Source organism: Pinus tabuliformis, chromosome 7 (genome assembly GCF_031772625.1).
Source record: "Pinus tabuliformis cultivar Carrire ecotype Pingquan chromosome 7, CPIR1, whole genome shotgun sequence".
NCBI lineage: Eukaryota > Viridiplantae > Streptophyta > Pinopsida > Pinales > Pinaceae > Pinus > Pinus tabuliformis.
The window spans coordinates 1,549,361,131-1,549,383,547 of NC_142293.1; the positions used below are offsets into that span (position 1 = coordinate 1,549,361,131).

General features: G+C 40.3%; 1 protein-coding gene across 1 annotated transcript; it reads right to left on the reverse strand.

Moving 5' to 3' along the window:
- Nucleotides 1-15,754: 15,754 nt before the first annotated feature.
- Nucleotides 15,755-22,201, reverse strand: LOC149253806 (benzyl alcohol O-benzoyltransferase-like). The gene is made up of 3 exons (XM_089456931.1): nucleotides 21,770-22,201; nucleotides 21,613-21,682; nucleotides 15,755-16,608 (listed from the first exon to the last, which is right to left on the reverse strand). Exons 1-3 carry the CDS (start codon nucleotides 22,199-22,201, stop codon nucleotides 15,755-15,757), a joined length of 1,356 nt encoding a protein of 451 aa, XP_089313057.1.
- Between the last annotated feature and the right edge of the window lie 216 nt (nucleotides 22,202-22,417).

Consider the following 22,417-nt stretch of genomic DNA (forward strand, 5'->3'; position numbering starts at 1 on the left):
AAGTATCTATAAAAAATTGAACAAATGAGAGAACTTAGATGGCCTAAAGTTATCTTCAACGAAGGAATGAGTAAAAGAAAAAAATGGTGGATGAGACAAAACAACAAATGGATGGAAAAATGGAATATTTACCTCAATGCATGTCCCACAAACAGCAAGGATTTAAAGAGTTTTGTTATGGAGAAATTTTGGAAGTTTTAAACACATATGGGTAGCGAAAGAAATATGAAAGATAAAACATGAGAGTACAATTTTTATTAACAAATGATTTACATTTATAGTACATGTGGTGACCGTTGGGTTTCACATCCCAAGGTCTCTTGGACTCCTTTTGTCTATTCGGCTTCCACACTAACCCATTGAGGATTAGGTGTCCAACAGTCCCCCCTTAATCCGAAGGGTTATGTATGAGTCCAAGAAGAGAGCTGGAATACAAAATGTGCAAAAATGCATGGCAGCACAAGGCTGAATGTGCTCTCTGAAATGTTGGTATAAAGGGCGGTGGTTTAAGGATGACCACCAACACTGGAACGCTTAGTGCAGTTCCCGGAACTCTTCCAAAACTGGCAAGAAGCTGAAGTCTTCTGCTAGAGGAAGTTCTCCTATTGTTTTGAAGAGGGAAATCTTCAACCAATAAAGGGAGGTCTCACCTCGCATAAAAGGGAAAACTTCAACCTGAAAAGAGAAGTCTCAACCTGTGATGGTTTAAGGATGACCAACAACTCTGGAATGCTTAATGCAATTCCTGGAACTCTTCCAAAACTGGCGAGAAGATGAAGTCTTCTGCTAGAGGAAGTGTTCTCAATTTTGTTCCTGGAATTCTTCCGAAACTGACAAGAAACTAAAATCTTCTGCTAGAGGAAGTGTCCCAGATTGCCAACTGAAGGCATGCTCATGGGCATCTTTGTCTCTGGCTTCAACTCTGAAACTGGTGTGGCAGGTTGTGGCTCAGGCTCGCTTGATGTGGCTTTGAAGCTTGTAGATGACCATCATTTCCCCCCTGTCAGATACAAGGTGAGATGATGGAGAAAACTCAACTGCAAGACTATTCAATACTCTGGAACAAGTTCTGACATGTGTTTGGAATATCTTCTTGGCTGTTGATGCCCATTGCCAAGAAGCGATCCATCCAAGATGAATCTTTGTTCTTGCAGGACGTTTGTTTCTGAAGTATCTATTTGAAGAATGGGTGGTTTTATGACAGTGCTTACATGGATGAAGATCAAAACAATGATCTTTCAAATAGCCAACTCGGTCACAGTGTCGGCATTTCACGATCTGTTGTTGTTGTGGAAGAGGAGCAGAATCTGGAACAGCTGAAGGTGAACTGTCATGAATGAATCCAGCACTCTGAAACTGAATGGGCTTGGAGTAGTCTGGAATATGAAAGGACAAGTCCTTGTCATATCCAAGACCAGTTCTGTTCTTATTGTGGACAAGCTGTTCCCAAGGTCTGATGATGGGCTTGGGAAGTGCAGACTGAATTTCTGCATCTGCATGTACAACTGCTACTTTATTGGGTAGTAAATCTGAATGAACTATAACATTATTGACTTGCTGCTGATGGGTTGCAGTCTCAACGTTCTGAACAGAAACAGGTTCAGAATGATGTCTATTTTGATGTAGCTCTTCTTGTTGTAGCTGTGATTCAAGCTGCAAAAAATCGATCTTTTCCTGTGCATTATATAGGCAGGTCTGAATGTCACAGAGAGTGTCTTTGTTGATGTTTACCTTCCCATCAGCAGTGGAATATATCAAGGTATTTAATAAATCTAATACATCACTAATTAAAGCCATTTTCACTTACAACAAAAGAGTACTGAAACAACTCTGCCCTTTTTTTTTTGCAAACAATTCTTCCAGGCGTCCAGATCTTTGGAAAATTACAAATTAAAAACCTGGAAATTTAAGACACGCAAAACCTCTTTCTTTAATACAACGGCGTAGAAACTCTGTTTCGTCTAGCAAAACCTGTAAATAATAGCAACGAACTGGCCCCCAATAGCAGTAAAACCCTGTCAAAGTTTCTTGAGAAAAAGACCAAACAACACAGAAATCGCGCCGAAGTGGAGTTTTCCAAAAGCAAAAACCGTCTCCGAATGTCTTAAATACAATGCCACACTGGTTACCAAAAACAAACCACCAAAGCCAACCACGCTACTCCAACACTTGCTCAGGTCATAGGCATTGGAATGAGTCTCTAGCCTTTTGTTAACAGAGAAGAAAACTATGATCATTGTAATGCAAATAGTATATGACAAATAAATTTGGCCTTAGGCCTCCTGGAAATTGTAGGAAACCATTATCTCTGAAAAATTTAGAAAGAAAACCCCTTTTCTTATACAAAGTGGAAATAAAACAGTTATCACTGAAGACGTGAGTCGTTGAATAGGTGATCGCCAAACAGTACGCGAAATGGGTCTGGTCCTGATGAACTGAGTGCTATAGTTAAAAGGCGTCCTTGAAGAAGGGATTGTGTCTGGGCGGCTGAGATTTCTTGGCAAACTCCTTTTCGTTGTGGGTATCTTTGCAATAAGTCTCATGGGTTCTATTGAGGTGATAATGGAAACCGATGTGAGCTACAACCATGAGAGTTGTACCAGCACAATGACGCTTGGTACTTCCTTTGAGCCAAGATGTGACAGCGATTATCATGATCAATCCACAGTATCAATGATCCAATGGTCTGGCACTTCTCCTCAAATTCTGTAGTGAGTCTACGCCCTCAAAGAACAGGATGAAGAATTTTAGCGCGGACAGTGTCTGAGGTGAACATCAATTGAGGAATTGCAGTCTCGCAAATCAGACTGCCCGAGTTCTGTCAATCATGAATTGATTTCCCAAGGGAAATGCCCTCAGATTTCTATGTCGACCTTTCTGCAGCTTGGACACTCAGGAATTAAATGGAAAGTCTTATACGAAAGTGTAGTTGCTTTTGCTGCATCATTCCCAATACATTGAAATTTTCTTCCACCACAGCAACTAATAAACCTTCTTGAAATGCCCCTCCAGATTTGACTGTGCACTCACCATTTCAACTTTGACGTAGTATGACATTTCAAGAGCCTTCCAATCATGCAGAGTCTTTAAAATTACAACATATAGCCAGGATAACTATTTAACATTGTATTCGCACCTTTCTTTGCAACCAGAAACAGTCTTATCACAGTGATTCGTGAATTGTGACCTTTGTATTGAATTCAACCTTGCAGTGGAGTGCTAGCGGATGCCATGACAGTTTTCGTAATTGTAGAAGCATGTAACTCTTATCAATCCTGTCGATTACGTTACACGAAATCTATCATTACTTTATCTTCATTGCTGGAGAATACTAATGGCTGCCAATTATGGAACATTCCGATGGATACACAACCTCCCAAAACAAATGGTTCAGATATCCATTACTCTTCTTCAAAATAATTCGTCAAGTTTTTTTTTCTTCGAAAAGGAATCCAACACTGACAGTCCCGGTATGTGGGATATCATTCAATGCCAGTTAATGGATGAATGGAGTAACATATAGAAATATATCGACACTTTAAAAGCAATCTATTAAACACTGAATCCCACAGTGATATGGAGGCAGCGTGACAGAGGGAGGACTAAGGTATGCGCGTAGTGGAATAACATGTATAGCATGTCAGGCCATACGTTACAAAAAACTGTTGTTAACTAATGCAATAACGTAACTGCAACGATACTAGTATAATAAAATTTCAGAGCTAGAAATGGCAGTATGGAGACAGTGTTAACGTATGAGGTCTGCGTATGCAACATTTTGAATATGGAGTGTTTGGCAGTGCAACGTGTGCCTTAGATTTGGGCGCATTGATTTCCCAAGATTTCAGTACGCATAATTGAAAGTAACGTTTCATGCAACTCAATCAACACAGATATGAAACGCATAGTTGAACCAATGAACCAGCACTCATGCCACAATGTGGTGACCGTTGGGTTTCACATCCCAAGGTCTCTTGGACTCCTTTTGTCCATTCAGCTTCCACACTAACCCATTGAGGATTAGGTGTCCAACATTCCCCCCTTAATCCGAAGGGTTATGTATGAGTCCAAGAAGAGATCTGAAATACACAATGTGCAAAAATGCATGGCAGCACAAGGCTGAATGTGCCCTCTGAAATGTTGGTATAAAGGGCGGTGGTTTAAGGATGACCACCAACACTGGAACGCTTGGTGCAGTTCCCGGAACTCTTCCGAAACTTGCAAGAAGCTGAAGTCTTCTGCTAGAGGAAGTGCTCCTATTGTTTTGAAGAGGGAAACCTTCAACCAATAAAGGGAGGTCTCACCTCGCATAAAAGGGATAACTTCAACCTGAAAAGGGAAGTCTCAACCTGTGATGGTTTAAGGATGACCAACAACTCTGGAATGCTTAATGCAATTCCTAGAACTCTTCCAAAACTAGCGAGAAGATGAAGTCTTCTGCTAGAGGAAGTGTTCTCAATTTTGTTCCTGGAATTCTTCTGAAACTAGCAAGAAGCTAAAGTCTTCTGCTAGAAGAAGTGTCCCAGATTGCCAACTTAAGGCATGCTCATGGGCATCTTTGTCTCTGGCTACAACTCTGAAACTGGTGTGGCAGGTTGTGGCTCAGGCTCGCTTGATGTGGCTTTGAAGCTTATAGATGACCATCATTTCCCCCCTATCAGATACAAGGTGAGATGATGGAGAAAACTCAACTGCAAGACTATTCAATACTCTCGAACAAGTTCTGACATGTGTTTGGAATATCTTCTTGGCTGTTGATGCCCATTGCCAAGAAGCGATCCATCCAAGATGAATCTTTGTTCTTGCAGGACGTTTGTTTCTAAAGTATCTGTTTGAAGAATGGGTGGTTTTATGATAGTGCTTACATGGATGAAGATCAAAACAGTGATCTTTCAAATGGCCAACTCGATCACAGTGTTGGCATTTCATGATCTGTTGTTGTTGTTGTTGCTGTGGAAGAGGAGCAGAATCTGGAACAGCTGAAGGTGAACTGTCATGAATGAATCCAACACTCTGAAACTGAATGGGCTTGGAGTAGTCTGGAATGTGAAAGGACAAGTCCTTGTCATATCCAAGACCAGTTATGTGCTTGTTGTGGACAAGCTGTTCCCAATGTACGATGATGGGCTTGGGAAGTGCAGACTGAATTTCTGCATCTGCATGTATAACTGCTACTTTATTGGGTAGTAAATCTGAATGAACTATAACATTATTGACTTGCTGCTGATGGGTTGCAGTCTCAACGTTCTAAACAGAAACAGGTTCAAAATGATGTCTATTTTGATGTAGCTCTTCTTGTTGTAGCTGTGATTCAAGCTGCAAAAAATTGATCTTTTCATGTGCATTATATAGGCAGGTCTGAATGTCACAGAGAGTGTCTTTTTTGATGTTTACCTTCCCATCAGCAATGGAATATATCAAGGTATTTAATAAATCTAATACATCACTAATTAAAGCCATTTTCACTTACAACAAAAGAGTACTGAAACAACTCTGCCTTTTTTTTTTTTTGGCAAACAATTCTTCCAGGCGTCCAGATCTTTGGAAAATTACAAATTAAAAACCTGGAAATTTAAGACACGCAAAACCTCTTTCTTTAATACAACGGCGCAGAAACTCCGTTTCGTCTAGCAAAACCTGTAAATAATAGCAACGAACTGGCCCCCAATAGCAGTAAAACCCTGTCAAAGTTTGTTGAGCAAAAGACCAAACAACACAGAAATCGCGCCGAAGTGGAGTTTTCCAAAAGCAAAAACCGTCTCTGAATGTCTTAAATACAATGCCACACTGGTTACCAAAAACAAACCACCAAAGGCAACCACGCTACTCCAACACTTGCTCAGGCCATAGGCATTGGAATGAGTCTCTAGCCTTTTGTTAACAGAGAAGAAAACTATGATCATTGTAATGCAAATAGTATATGACAAATAAATTTGGCCTTAGGCCTCCTGGAAACTGTAGGAAACCATTACATCTGAAAAATTCAGAAAGAAAACCCCTTTTCTTAGACAAAGCGGAAATAAAACAGTTATCACTGAAGACGTGAGTCGTTGAACAGGTGATCACAAAACAGTACGCCAAACGGGTCTGGTCCTGATGGACTGAGTGCTATAGTTAAAAGGCATCCTTGAAGAAGGGATTGTGTCTGGGCGACTGAGATTTCTTGGCAAACTCCTTTTCGTTGTGGGCATCTTTGCAATAAGTCTCATGGGTTCTTTTGAGGTGATAATGGAAACTGATGTGAGCTACAACCATGAGAGTTGTACCAGCACAATGATGCTTGGTACCTCCTTTGAGCCAAGATGTGACAGAGATTATCATGATCAGTCCACAGTATCAATGATCCAATGGTCTGGCACTTCTCCTCGAATTCTGTAGTGAGTCTACATCCTCAAAGAATAGGATGAAGAATTTTAGCGCGGACAGTGTCTGAGGTGAACATCAACTGAGGAATTGCAGTCTCGCAAATCAGACTGCCCGAGTTGTGTCAATCATGAATTGATTTCCCAAGGGAAATGCCCTCAGATTTATATGTCGACCTTTCTGCAGCTTGGACACTCAGGAATTAAATGGAAAGTGTTATACGAAAGTGTAGTTGCTTTCGCTGCATCATTCCCAATACATTGAAATTTTCTTCCACCACAGCAACTACAAAGACAATAAGCCTTCTTGAAATGCCCCTCCAGATTTGACTACGCACTCACTGTTTCAACTTTGACGTAGTATGACCTTTCAAGAGCCTTCCAATCATGCAGAGTCTTCAAAATTACAACATATAGCCAGGAGAACTATTTAACATTGTATTCGCACCTTTCATCGCAACCAGAAACAGTCTTATCACAGTGATTCGTGAATTGTGACCTTTGTATTGAATTCAACCTTGCAGTGGAGTGCTAGCGGATGCCACAACAGTTTTCATAATTGTAGAAGCATGTAACTCTTATCAATCTTGTCGATTACGTTATACAAAATCTATCATTACTTTATCTTCATTGCTGGAGAATACTAATGGCTGCCAATTATGGAACATTTCGATGGATACACAACCTCCCAAAAAAAATGGTTCAGATATCCATTACTCTTCTTCAAAATAATTTGTCAAGTTTTTTTTTTCTTTGAAAAGGAATCCAACACTGACAATCCTGGTATGTGGGATATCATTCAATGCCAGTTAATGGATGAATGGAGTAACATATAGAAATATATCGACACTTTAAAAGCAATCTACTAAAGACTGAATCCCACGGTGATATGGAGGCAGCGTGACAGAGGGAGGACTAAGGTATGTGCGTAGTGGAATAACATGTATAGCATGTCAAGCCATACGTTACAAAAAACGGTTGTTAACAAATGCAATAACGTAACTGCAACGATACCAGTATAATAAAATTTTAGAGCTAAAAATGGTAGTATGGAGACAGTGTTATTATGGAGACAGTGTTAACGTATGAGGTCTGCGTATGCAACATTTTGAATATGGAGTGTTTGGCAGTGCAACGTGTGCCTTAGATTTGGGCGCATTGATTTCCCAAGATTTCAGTACGCATAATTGAAAGTAACGTTTCATGCAACTCAATCAACACAGATATGAAACGCATAGTTGAACCAATGAACCAGCACTCATGCCACACTACAGACTTACCAGTTTTCCATCTTGAATGTTATTGTGAATTCCGCAAATGACTGCTCCATCATCAATATTACCGGTTGGAGAGTAGATGTAATCAGTGCTCTACAAGACAACTTTTGACTATACAGTCTCCATTATGACTATAAGATTACATCGAGTCAAGCATATTCTAGATATACATCTTCAAGACGAGCTTCGGGATCACGCAGCTGCTATGGCCACCCAATTCGTTAGATGTTGCTACTAGCAAATGAGAGAGAGTGCCAAAGTGCACAACCTTCAATTTAGGGTTTGTAACAGGAGTTCGACACATACCATGACCATCAAGGTTTCAATACACAGAGATGCATAAGTGAAGACATTTCAGAGTTACACATAAAGAATTCATCAGAGGATTAATGCATTATTCAAACGCATAGGTGGTGCAACAGTCAATGTACAGAGAGATGTATAAGCGATGTGCAACTGGGAATATAGTCGTCAGAAAGGAGTTAAAAACACCATTTTTGATATTTATCTGAGAGAAGGAAAAAACAAATGTGAATTACGCAGAGAGACATAGATGAGAAACTTTTTGTATTCCCATGAACTACACTCAGACTTCAATCTCAATGAGCAATATGAATTTATCCTAACAAATGATCACAAACCCACAAGCTTCATTAAGACATAGAAGCGTTGGTTTACACAGGCCACAAAAACAAGTGGCTTACACAATATTGAGAAGGTTATGAACGTATTGGCTCCGATACCATGTTAAACACACATGGGCAGCAATAGAAATATGAAAGATAAAACATGAGAGTACAATTTTTATTAACAAATGATTTACATTTATAGTACATGTGGTGACTGTTGGGTTTCACATCCCAAGATCTCTTGGACTCCTTTTGTCCATTCCGCTTCCACACTAACCCATTGAGGATTAGGTGTCCAACAGAAGTGTTTATGGGGAAAAGGATTCGGTAGAAAGAAGAAATACTATGCTCAAGAATTCAATTCCACTTGTGATCTCCAAAAAAAAGAGTATAATGGAGCTGACATTCCATGGAGAGCAAAGATTCTTATTTCTCAATTAAGAATAACTCACATCAACTATAAACTACAGTGGGAAACAGGTCGATGGAAAAGACCTAAAAAAGCTTAGGAAAAATCGGTATGTACATTTTCCACAGCAAGGCAGTGGAATAAGAAAAATATTTTATTTTGGAATGCAATACTTTGTTACAACAATATGTACATCAATTCTTTAGCGTTGTTTTTTTAGTGAGAAAATTGTTAAAAAGTTGGGTCAGCTTGAATAATAAAAAAATTAAATCACAATGAAAAAAAAAGAAAAACTAATAATCCCATAGTTAAAATTTCATTTCATTAACTGTAGAGCACCATCAAACTGAGAATCTCGACACCGACAATGTCGTTAAATACTCCATTGGCATCCGAATCTCGACACCGACGTGTCAAACATGACATTGCACTGCTTACGTAGTGTATTCTTGCATCACCGTCTGACAACCGTATGGGGTGTTATAATCGCGACCGACTTTTAATTACTCTTTTAAGTTTTTAGCACATAATTGCTAGGAAAAACAATTAAAGAATTCCTTTTTTATATAGTTGTTTGACTCTATCTCGAATAAATTTGAACAGAGTAGTATTAGGAGGCCACAATTTCCATAATAGAAATTCTCGCAATGTTTACGTAAAATTTAATTAAAATTTTTGGAAATCTGTTTTATAAGTATTTTTTAGAAAATAATGGAGATTTTGGCAAGATTTTGATAAAATCTAGTAGAAATTTTTGGAATATGGGTTATAGCTGTTGACCTTCATGAATTTGGGTGCTGAATCCATTTCCACCATCAAAAAAAGCTATTCAAACACTCCAACAACCAAATTTTAAAAAAATTTCTAGCTAGATTACAAGCAATTTGCCATCCAGACTAAATTGCTTGTGGATTTCGTGGACGTGGTTTCACACAGTGCTTGTTGGGGAATGAGGATTTTGCGGGCACAGAGTACCTCGAATGATGCAGTCGACATTCACCAAAAAGACAAAACACATTGGTTTAAACTTTACTATGATCTTCAGGTTGATTAAACTCGAGCTAAATACCACAAAGAAATGTTACACACTATTAAGCAATGACACTCTCATTTGTTTGGAATCATGAAAGAACAAGCTCTTGCCCAAAACCTTGTATGTATACAAAATTCGCCACTATAATTTCAAAATTTCATAATAGTGCTCAGAAAACCTAATATTAATATTAACGTTTCAAGATGAAGCAAATTGAAAACATTCAAAAGCGCCTGATCAGGAGCAAGTTTAAAATAAAAAGGTTGGTTTCTTATAAGATAATGGTGAGTGAAACATGCGTAACTTCCATCGAAGTAATTTCTATGGTGCATCTTATAAGTTATCTACAAAAAATTGAACAAATGGGAGAAGGTACATGGGAATGAGTGTAAGAAGGAAATCATGGATGAGACAAAACAATCAATGAATGCAAAAATAGAATATTTATCTCAATGCATGTCCCACAAACAACAAGGATTTAAAGAGTTTTGTTATGGAGAAGTTTCGTAAGTGTATATTGGGAAAAGAGTTGGGTAGAAATATGAAATACTATGTTCAAGAATTCAATCCTAGTCGTGATCTCCAACAAAAAGAGTACATTGGAACTAGCATTCCATGGAGAGAAAAAATTCTTATTGCTCAATTAAGAACTAACTCACATCAACTATGGTACGAAACAGGTCGATGGAAAAGACCTAAAGAAGCTTGGGAAGAAGGGGTGTGTACTTTTTGCACGTCAAAGACAATGGAATCGGAAAAACATTTCATTTTGGAATGTCATGCTTTCAAAGGCAATGAAATCGGAAAAACATTTTATTTTGGGATGTCATGCTTTCAAAGACAGTTACAATGATATTTTAACATTGATTCCTTGACATTGTCTTTTCAGTAGTGAGGAGATTGTTAGAAAATTAAGTCAGCTCATAATTAATTTTATTAATAAAATGATTAAATTACAAAAACAAAAAACAAGAAAAATAATAATTTCATAAACTATTTCTAATCTAATAAAAAAAAAAATTTCATTTCATTAACCCTGGCCAACCATCAGCTAAGAATCTCCACACCTACGGCCTCCTTGTCTTATAAAACATGACGTTTACATGACGTTGGACTGCTGATGTAGTGTATTATTTCATCACAGTCTGACAGCCGTATGGGGTGTTATAATTGCGACCGACTTTTAATCCCTCTTTTAAGCTTTTAGCACATAATTGCAATGAAAAGCAATTAAAGAATTTGTTTTTTATATAGTTGTTTGACTCTATATAGAATAAATTTGAACAAAGTAAGTATCACGAGGTCACAATTTCCATAATAGAAATTCTCATAAGGTTTACATAAAATCTAACTAAAATTTTTGAAAATTTGGTTTATAGATTTTTAATGGAAAATAATGGAAATTTTGGCAATATTTTAATAAAATTTAGTGGAAATTTTTGGCATATGGTTATCTAGTGGAAATTTTTGGAATATGGATTATAGTTGTCCACATTCATAAATTTAGGTGTTGAATCCATTTCCACCATCAGAAAAGCTATTCAAACACTCCAAGAACCAAATTTTAAAAAAATCTAGCTGGATTCTCACAAGAAATTTTCCATCCTCTCTAAATTTTGGCCTCAATATAATGCTAGTTTGAACATGTATTATTATACATATAAATATCCATACATATATAATTTGTAAAATGTAGGTTTTAGTTTTCATTGGTTTAATGATTCAAATATATGGGAAAAGTTGAAGGTAAGATGTGACAGTAAAAATTATCCTTTAATATATCAAAATCTTATACAAATTATATCAAAATCAAAATGTTTCATTTAGCATTAAAGTTGTTTTTTATTTGATAAAAAATCATTAAATAAAAATTAAAGTAGAGTATATAATTTTAAAATTGTGTTGTTTGGTTAAAAATAATTTAACATATAATTTTTTATTTTATTATAATAAAGATACAACTTAAAAAAGAAAAATAAACTTAAATGGACATGTTTATGTAGAAGTTAACACCATTTCAAAAATAAATTTATAAAATAATTTAAACAGCCATATAAAATCCAATCCTACATACATAAAATACATGAACTTGTTATGCCTAAAATAGTTAAATGATATGTAAGATAATGTGGATATTTCTTTAGAATGTTTTGTCTAGATGTATATTGATATTGAAATGAAAGAAACATGTAAATGAACGTGTCATTCACATAAATGAGCACAATATATAATCTATGAAATTTAATATGGTAGAAAACTTAGTTAGAAGATGAGCCCTATGCTTTGCTCTCTTTTTTGTAGATATGAAATGTACCTACAAACAAAGGGGAACTCACTATGGAAATTCCATGGACATTCTAGCCTAAATGTCAACTACATCATGTTTCTATGCTTCAATATCCTACACCTAGATGCTCTACTTAACTAAGAAATATTAACAATACCAAAAGAATGAAACCCTTCTCTAGCCCCATAGGCTTATGTAATGGGATATGACATCATATTCACTTAATATCGTGATGATTAGGCTTATGCTAAAAACAAATTCCTAATCTGAAAAATGATTGAGGTGATTTTTGCATTGTTGGAAATTCTATAGTGTGCATAAAAACATTAAGGGAGTAGATCTAAAATCACGAAGAATTGACCTAGAAATGTGTTGTTTGATGCCTCAAACTAGCTCTAGAATGTTTTTCCATATATAGTTGATTCTTAGTTGAGATTGACTCTAGTAAAAATGTTATGGATAGGAAAATTCTAGATAGAATCATGTCTTAGATTATGACAATACATTTGGTGTCAATTTTTTCATCTTCCTAAAAGTTTATATGATAATTGTCCTCATTCACCTATTTGAAGAAAAGGGGTTAATCTTGTGCAAAGGACGCTATGATGGGAGTTGTACCATTATCTCTTTTAGAGAAAGAAGCAATCTCATAGAACTACAAATTTTGTTTGTGATAAGAAATTGGTCCCCTGTTTTTTCCAATCTCTCAATTTCTAAGATATTCACTACGTTATTTTTTCTGTGCTACTATAATGTTATATTTATAATTTATCAGTTTTATATTAATAATGTTTTCAGTTACTACAAAATGTGGTTTTCATTTCAAATTGGAATAGAAAATTAAGATGCTTTTATTGGATAAATAAATATAAAAGAAGCAAAAACAAATAAAATATTCATTTAAATTTGATAAACATAATATTCTTGTTCAATTTTAGTATTGAATCAACTTTATTCTCTTCTCTCTCAAAGGACCTAAACGGAGAACATAAGAGAAAATTCAAGATATTTTATGTTTTTGATGGATAGAGAGGGAAATACAAACTGATACATCATAGAAACACACGCAAAATAATTGGCATGCGCTGGACATAATTTATCATTAATAGAGGAGGTTTCTTTGGAGGAATTAAAAGGCAATCTCGTTAGTTTTAGGATAAAAGAGTGGGTTAGGTAGTTATTTTTGGGATTCTTAAATTTAATGAAAAGTGAATTGTGGTGGTATATATTTTGAAAAATCTTGTTGATTTTCCTTATTTTTAGCTTTCTAGGATAAAATATTTTACTGAATACATGAGGAAATTTATCCTCATCCTTCTCCCTAAAGTACCATTTGGCCTTATATAGAATTTTCTCTTTCAATGTTATGTGTCAAATTTCATGTTACACTTATGTAATTTTTGACTTCTACAAAACTATATATTCTACCACACTACTTATTCTACTGGTCCTAATTGTTGTAGTCTATATGACCTTCTTGTTGGTTTCTTAATCCAACATGAAAGGCTCTTAGAGGTTCAAATTTTTCAAATTCACTATTAAATAAATGTGCATATAGGGGCATAGATTGATCCTATATGCAATATTGGCCACCTTCTCGAATAATTCAAAAGGACTATGCAAAAGAGCCTTCACCTTCCTAGCAAGACCTTGCAACCTTTCCTTGTTCAAATGCAACTAAACTATATCACCCATCTTGAATGTTTTCTCAGGTCAACACTAATATTATTAGTCCTTTCTTGTGACTTTGTCAATTTATTCTTTACTTGAGAATGAATATACCAATCTTTTCAACAATTTACTCTACTTTTTATGAATCTCCTATGATATCTTCCATCACTCGTCCTTATTGTCCATATATAATAGCCAAGAGTAATGGTTGAAAATAACTAAGTAGGTTTCAAAAGGGGAGTTAGTAGAACTTAGGATCACCTTAGTATAAGAGTGTTAACTATGAAATCAATTTTTTATCCAAAGTATTTGATACTTATGATTATAACCTATTATATGTTGAACACGTCATGTTGATTACTTCCACCTTCCCATCTATGGATGTAAAGATATAGATCTCTTTAATTTAATTCACACATTCTCCCAAAATATTTTCCAAAAGGCTCTAAGAAATATGGCATCCCTATCTAAGATTATTCGTGTTGGTATACTAAAGAACACCTAGACCTTTTCAAAGGATGTGTTTATTGTTTCTTTTCCTTTGATGGCCATTTTACATGGCATAAGAATGTGCATCTTTCGAAATATCAATTACCACAAATGGGTAGTCATGTCCCTTCTTTGTTCTTGGTAAACCACCCAATAAAATCCATGGATATGTTATCCCAGGGCTTAGTAGTTACACATAAGGAATGGTATAAATATTTGTTTTCTAATACGAGGCTTACTAATACAACAAAGTGTGCATACTCTAATTTATTAAGCTAGATCATGCATTCTAGGCCAATACAAATATTCTATTTGTATAGCCACTTGTATTTGTCTCCATTTCGAAAGGCTTTTCAAACTCCAAAAATGCAAGGACTAGTGGTTGACTGATATTCTATTCCATCTCATTGAAAGCTTTCCCTTGATTCTTTCCCCACAAGAAACTCTTAACGTTGGCTTTTATGGTATGAAGTGGTGCAACCATAGCTGAAAATCATGGTATAAACTTCCATAGATATTACAATGCACTGTGCGACATTAGTAGGATCTAGCCACTTGAGTATGGCCTCAATTTTTGTGATATCTATCACAACCTCTCATCCACCTCACTGAGGTTCAAATCTAGTAAATCGACATGTTAAGCTCTAGAAAAGAGTGAGTTATGTGGCTCTCTTTAATGAGTATATAATGTGGCACACATCTTAAGCTTTTGAAAAGAGTAAGTTATGTTGTGAGATAAGATGGAGCTTGATTTCTCTCTGTGGGCAGTCTTTAATGCCTTTAATTTTTGTCAAATGAGCTTAGCTTGAATGCTTGGGTGGAATAGTGGTATGCTCCCATCCCAAATTCAAATCCAATAAAATGACATATTAAGCTTTTAAAAACAATAACATGTATGATACTCTTAAATGAGTTTATAATATGACATAAATGTTAAACTCTTAAATAAATAAATAAATAAATATATATATATATATAATACTCTTAAATAAGTATATAATATGACACACATGTTAACCTCTTGAAAAGCATAATCTATTTAGAATTCTAAATGAGTATATAATGTGATTTTAATATATTACCAATAACTTGACTATTACCTCGAGAAAAAAAGAAGAATCTAATTTTACTCTAAAAATAAAATATAAAATCCTTTCGCAACATACAACTAGGAAGAGATAAAGTAAAATAAAACATATATTGATTCTCATGACTCCTAATTGTCAAGGTTCACCATTTTGCATGTTTAAAACAATTTTCGTATTTAACAACTTTCTAGATACACAACTTTCTTCATCGTAATATTTTCCATGAATTAGAAAAGGCCAATATAGTTGCACCAACCAATTACCACAATGGCTAAGCATTAAATGCCATCGTTACAGTACCTTCTAGTTTTTCCGTTTCTCATTGCCAGGCAATTGAGGAAGTTTTTAATGCAGCCAATTTTCTCGACGCCAAAGCGTCAATGCAGGAAGACCTCTCTTGGTACCACGTTAATTTTTTATTCAAATAACCAGAGCTCAATGCTGTTTTACATGATTAATTTTATTCAAGTAACGGTGGCTTAATATAATTAAGCTTAGAGATTGTTGTTTTACAGCGAGGAATGTAAATAAGGGGAGCCGTTCTCAATGGCTCCATCGATTTCTGCTCGAAATATTCGCATAGCGGCAGGCAGCAAGCATACGGGAACCACTATGCCTTCCACACCACTGTTATTTCGGTACGGGATGAAGAAGCTCGACAAGCCAGCCACTGTACCCACTCCACCTTCTGCTGGGCCGCCGTAGGCTGGTCTTCCCCACCCGAAATCCACATCTTCAAACCCGATTTTGGTACAGTCCGACACCACATAGGTGCCAACTACTGTAAACAGAGGGCGCCCTCTCAACTCCATCAAATCGATCATCGACCGCATGTACTCCTCGTTCACACCCATTTTTGCTTGGCGGATCAATTTCACAGCGAAGGACAATGGTTTGCTTGCCAGTTCTCCTGCGGTCGTCTTCGCGCATAGCAAACTGATAGCATTGCCATAGAAATTTTTGGGAAGAGGCGGATCGAATCTCGCTCGGGCATCCAGGGTGAATAAGAGCCGAACTTCTTGGTCCACTGGCAGTTGGAGAGCCCTTGTTCTCAAACGCCACAAACACGCCGATAGAGCCTCAAAGGTCGGGCACTTGCCTTGCCCTACATCTTGTCTCTTCAGCGATTCAATCTCCTTTGGCCCGAAGAAAAATGATTCGTGAACCATCTCGTCCACATTCATCATTTCGCCGTCCTTGTCTTGGATTTGATCATATTCGTAGTGGGGGAATTTAACTGCAGGATTGGTCCGTGGTCGGAGGAGTTCTCTTTCCCAAACTGGAGGAGCCGAAGGCCTGGTCTCACCCTTGGCCATTTCACCCAGAGCTTTCAAGAATTGAACGAGGCCAAGGGTGTAAGGCCCTCGCAACTCGGGCAGGAGTGCGACGGGCAAACGCCCCTTCACACGGCGGTCGGACGGTGGGCACGACCCGGGTAGGCGCACACGAAGGTGGGCGGGCGCCCCTGCACGACGGGCGGGCGCCCCGTGCACGATGGGCGTGGGTCTACACGGGCGGGTCACCCGACGAGTTAACAAACGGACGAGTCACCCGGCGGCATGACGAGTTGGCGGGCGCGGGCCTGCACGGGCGAGTCACCCGGCGGGGCGACGAGTTGATGAGCGCGGGTCTGCACGGGCGAGTCACCCGGCGGTGCGACGAGCTGATGGGCGCGGGTCTGCGATGTACAGGCGAGTCAACCGACGGGGCGGCGAGCTGATGAGCGCGGGCGAGCGTGGATATAACAGCGGGCACGGCGGAACAATGGGCGGGCACCCCGGCGGGCGACCCGTGAACGATGGGCGGGCGCCCGGGCGGGCGACCCGTGAACGATGGGCGGGCGCCCCGGCGGGTGACCCGTGAACGATGGGCGGGCGCCCCGGCGGGCGACCCGTGCACGATGGGCGGGCGACCCGACCCTGCGACAAAACAGCGAGCTGATTGCGACGAACAGCGAACTGTGATTTTACACTTAGTGCGAAATAATGCGAGGGTGAAAGCAGATTATACCCACGCGTTGAGGACTAGCATAAGAGGCGAAGCCGACGGATTAATATGTGGTTATGGGCGTTGAGCGGAGGATATGGGGGTCGGCCTTAAGGCTGGACACCCCTCTCCAAATGAGCACATAAACATATATATGGAGGCTTGTACGCATACATGTGGTTAATTAAAATAATAAGAATAAAATAATACATATACGTGGGCTTACATGTGTAATGATGGGGTCGGCCATGAGTGGTGCACCCCCCCTTAAATCACATGAGGAGAGCGTATATATTAATGGAGCATGGAGCTTCATTCATGATCGAACTTCACTTGACTTCCTTCGCATAAGGATAAGAGGGAAGTGCGAAAGTCTTGAGATATGCGCATATCTCATGCGCATAGGAGTTAAGGAGATCTCGCATGTCTGGTTCGAATGCCTGAAACATGGTCGTAGAATTGGTTTGTTATAAACCTGAGAGTGGGTAGAGATGGATGGGACCAACCCTCTGGCTTTCTTTCTGGCAATGCTGGCTAAATGGGCAATGGCTAGCTAGCTGTCTCTCTGTCTTGCTACTGGCTAGCATGTCTTAAGGCTTGGTTATGTGAAGTATTATCTCGGTTGAGGAAGTTTTGTACACGGTCTTGGTGCAGAATTGTATGAGCGTCTTGGTGACCCATGTGGGTACCCGCTCTTCGGCAAAGGTGCATAGATGTGTATGTAGAAGGCTGTCTTATGCCTTGTTGTAAATATTGCTAAGTGTTGGCTTGGATTCTGCCAAGCACACTTGTTAATGTAATATTGAAATCTTTCATAATATATTATTATCGGGCGGACTTGTTCGGGAGTTGCCCCTCCCTCTATAATTGTGTGCAATTGTTATGTTCTCGGTTTAATTGCATATTGGTTATGAACGTGTATGAAGATTAATGCATTTTACTTAATTGAGAAAGATGAATTAAGTATGTTAATGTGGAAAGGCGTAGTCCATGTGCATGAGTATTGTTAAAAAGAAAGTGCAGGGTGGTGCCGCACCTCGCCAGACACGGTTGGAAGACTATCGTAGGCTTGGGGGCGTGACAGGTGGTATCAGAGCAGCTGATCCGGTATTGAAGCTGCTACACACCTTTACCGAAGTAAAGGTGGTATCAGAGCTCGGTCTAGAGCTGGTGAGCAGGGTTGCTCGTGAAGGTTTCAAGACTCGGTTTGAGCAGGGTTGCTCGTGACAAGGTTATGGAGAACAGTTTGGGTTACATAGACTTGATGGTTTATGGTAAAACCGTTCAAGCTCTGGTAGACACGAATGTTACACATAGCTTTATGACTACACGGTTAGCAAAAGAGACGGGGCTGACATCTATTATGGAGGTCGAGACAGTGGACTCTAGAGCTAAGGTGGTCGGTTTGGTACACGATGTACCTATACAGATAGGAGAATGGAGAGGTCGGTTGGACTTCATAGTGATGAAGTTGAATGGCTTCGACATGATACTTGGACGAGATTTCTTGAAGGACAGCAAGGCTATTGTTGTCCTCTTTCGTGATGAAGATGTTGCAAGCTTGACTATGATGGACGATGAACTTGAGGATGATCAAGTTGACCCAGGATCGTGCAGTTTGTCAACATGTATGGATGAGGTCACTCACATGGAGGAGCCTCGTGATGATGATACTTGTGTTCCATTTGAGCATTTGGTAGATGGACCGTGTGCAGTGGAAGGCAAAATCAGTTTGCCTATGCTATGGAGGATCTTGCCATGGATGACTATGATGGGACCTTGTATGAAGAAGCAAGGATTGTCGATTACTGCGGAGCTTGTTGGGGCTACTTGTGACCTTATGGTTGAAGGTACAAAGGCCCGTGACAAGGGTGGAACTTGATGATCGTTGTGGATGATTGGGTCATGCTTTAGCCACATGGCTAAGTGCCCGGCGTGACTCATGGACAGATTGAAGGGCACACCCTTGGGTGGACTTCTCATGGCCGAGACCAAGAGATAGTCTTGATGGACACCTTGGTGGAGGAGCTGTGATGGAAGGGACTCGTGATGATGATGCTTAGATGGACTTCTCATGGCCGAGACCAAGAGATAGTCTTGGTGGACCTTTGGTGGAGGAGCTCATGATGACATGAGATCGTTGTGACCTTGGGAGACTTCATACATGGTGGACTTAGAGGATTTGAAGCATTGAGGAGCCGAGGTCGGGAGACTTTGATGCAGTATGGGATGCATACTTCCAAAGTACATGTATGGGCATGGCTTGGAAGGGTGACTTGATGTGGAGGATCGATGAGACACTTTGAGGTGATGGGGTCACGATGATGATGATGATGCCTTGGTGGCAACACTTGGGCATGAGTTGAGCCGAGACTCAACTATCTTTTACACACATGATGATGTTGGGATAAATGTGGCTAATCACTTGTAGCACATTGACACCAAACATCATGGACAGCATGTTGCAGATGAGGTGGATGGAGTTCCATGGACCTGAGCATGGTTTACTTATATGGATGGATTCTTGATCGAGTTCAGGATGTGGCAGGATGCTTTGAGGAACAACTGATGGTGGCGTGAGGATGTGCATTCTCATGGTTTGGGCGTGACGGTTGGATTAGCTACCCAACTAGTTCAGACATGGGGGGTTAACAATGTACAGAGATATGTTGGCATTATGTTGGAGTATCATGGCAGCAGTTCACATGAGGACGACATATGGTGATTGAGATGACTTCCTGTTGATGGTGATCTTGGTGGAGAGCTACCGAGATGGCATGTTGTCGAGGACGACAACGATTTCGGGTGGAGGAGAATGTAAGGCCCTCGCAACTCGGGCAGGAGTGCGACGGGCAAACGCCCCTTCACACGGCGGTCGGACGGTGGGCACGACCCGGGTAGGCGCACACGAAGGTGGGCGGGCACCCCTGCACGACGGGCAGGCGCCCCGTGCACGATGGGCGCGGGTCTACACGGGCGGGTCACCCGACGAGTTAACAAACGGACGAGTCACCCGGTGGCATGACGAGTTGGCGGGCGCGGGCCTACACGGGCGAGTCACCCGGCGGGGCGATGAGTTGAGGAGCGCGGGTCTGCACGGGCAAGTCACCCGGCGGTGCGACGAGCTGATGGGCGCGGGTCTGCGATGTACAGGCGAGTCAACCGACGGAGCGGCGAGCTGATGAGCGCGGGCGAGCGTGGATATAACAGCGGGCACGGCGGAACAATGGGCGGGCGCCCCGGCAGGCGACCCGTGAACGATGGGCGGGCGCCCGGGCGGGCGACCCGTGAACGATGGGCGGGCGCCCGGGCGGGCGACCCGTGAACGATGGGCGGGCGCCCCGGCGGGCGACCCGTGCACGATGGGCGGGCGACCCGGGCGGGCGACCCGACCCTGCGACAAAACAGCGAGCTGATTGCGACGAACAGCGAACTGTGATTTTACACTTAGTGCGAAATAATGCGAGGGTGAAAGCAGATTATACCCACGCGTTGAGGACTAGCATAAGAGGCGAAGCCGACGGATTAATATGTGGTTATGGGCGTTGAGCGGAGGATATGGGGGTCGGCCTTAAGGCTGGACACCCCTCTCCAAATGAGCACATAAACATATATATGGAGGCTTGTACGCATACATGTGGTTAATTAAAATAATAAGAATAAAATAATACATATACGTGGGCTTACATGTGTAATGATGGGGTCGGCCATGAGTGGTGCACCCCCCCTTAAATCACATGAGGAGAGCGTATATATTAATGGAGCATGGAGCTTCATTCATCATCGAACTTCACTTGCTCTCCTTCGCATAAGGACAAGAGGGAAGTGCGAAAGTCTTGAGATATGCGCATATCTCATGCGCATAGGAGTTAAGGAGATCTCGCATGTCTTAAGGCTTGGTTATGTGAAGTATTATCTCGGTTGAGGAAGTTTTGTACACGGTCTTGGTGCAGAATTGTATGAGCGTCTTGGTGACCCATGTGGGTACCCGTTCTTGGGCAAAGGTGCATAGATGTGTATGTAGAAGGCTGTCTTATGCCTTGTTGTAAATATTGCTAAGTGTTGGCTTGGATTTTGCCAAGCACACTTGTTAATGTAATATTGAAATCTTTCATAATATATTATTATCGGGCGGACTTGTTCGGGAGTTGCCCCTCCCTCTATAATTGTGTGCAATTGTTATGTTCTCGGTTTAATTGCATATTGGTTATGAACGTGTATGAAGATTAATGCATTTTACTTAATTGAGAAAGATGAATTAAGTATGTTAATGTGGAAAGGCGTAATCCATGTGCATGAGTATTGTTAAAAAGAAAGTGCAGGGTGGTGCCGCACCTCGCCAGACACTGCTGGAAGACTACCGTAGGCTTGGGGGCGTGACAAAGGGCGTCGCTCATGGTGTGATTCAAACGAAGGGCAAATATGAACCCTCCGCATCTCAACCGCGTTACCTGAAATATCGTAATAAGAAGCACGTGAAGAAAACAGAATTTAGAGTGGAATATGAATTGAGTTCATCAGAGAATGAAAGAATTAACCTGAATGAGAAGGAGGGGAGAGTTGGTAATATTTTGCGAGCCTGGCACGTCGTGCAGCAGATCAGTCCAGCACGGGAAGGGTGGGTGCAGGTCTCCGAATTCCTCCATAGAAATGTCGGCATCAGCTTCCACAAACAGCACGCCTTCGCTCGTGCAGTCGACGACGAGCTTGCCAAAGGGCGCGTCTCTCAATCTTCCGGCAAAAGGATAGTAAAACACCAGAACCTTCGCCAGCCCCTCTCTGATAACTCGAGCGGGATCCTCACCTTTTTTCGAAGGATCGAAGCGATAGAACTGAACGATGGGAATGTGAAATCTCAGAGTCGGTTGATCATCTATATTGGAAAGGTATAGCAACCCTTTCGGAGTAGGCACGGAAGGAGCGACGAGGACAGCCGGCTTTCTGGTGACCTTCATATTCAGAGCAGCCATTAGAACAAAGCTATCGATAATTGCGGAAAGCCTACGAAGCGAGCACAAAATCAAAAGCCACCGGAACAGAATGCACCGCGTTGCAGACTCAAGGCAAAGGCATTCGAAGATGCTGAGGCCTGCATTTGATGAGACGATTTATAAAGTTCGAATTGGAGCTGACCGGTTCAACCAATTCTACAAACATCATTGAATTGTGTCCCAGGTGGATATTTG

Excerpts from the sequence above, each read along its gene's own strand:
- LOC149253806 (XM_089456931.1), bottom strand. The coding sequence starts at position 22,201 with ATGGCTGCTCTGAATATGAAGGTCACCAGAAAGCCGGCTGTCCTCGTC. Across the intron at positions 21,683-21,769 it reads CTCCCCTCCTTCTCATTCAG|GTAACGCGGTTGAGATGCGG; the intron begins GTTAATTCTTTC and ends ACGATATTTCAG. Across the intron at positions 16,609-21,612 it reads CACCATGAGCGACGCCCTTT|GGCCTTACACCCTTGGCCTC; the intron begins GTCACGCCCCCA and ends CCGAGTTGCGAG.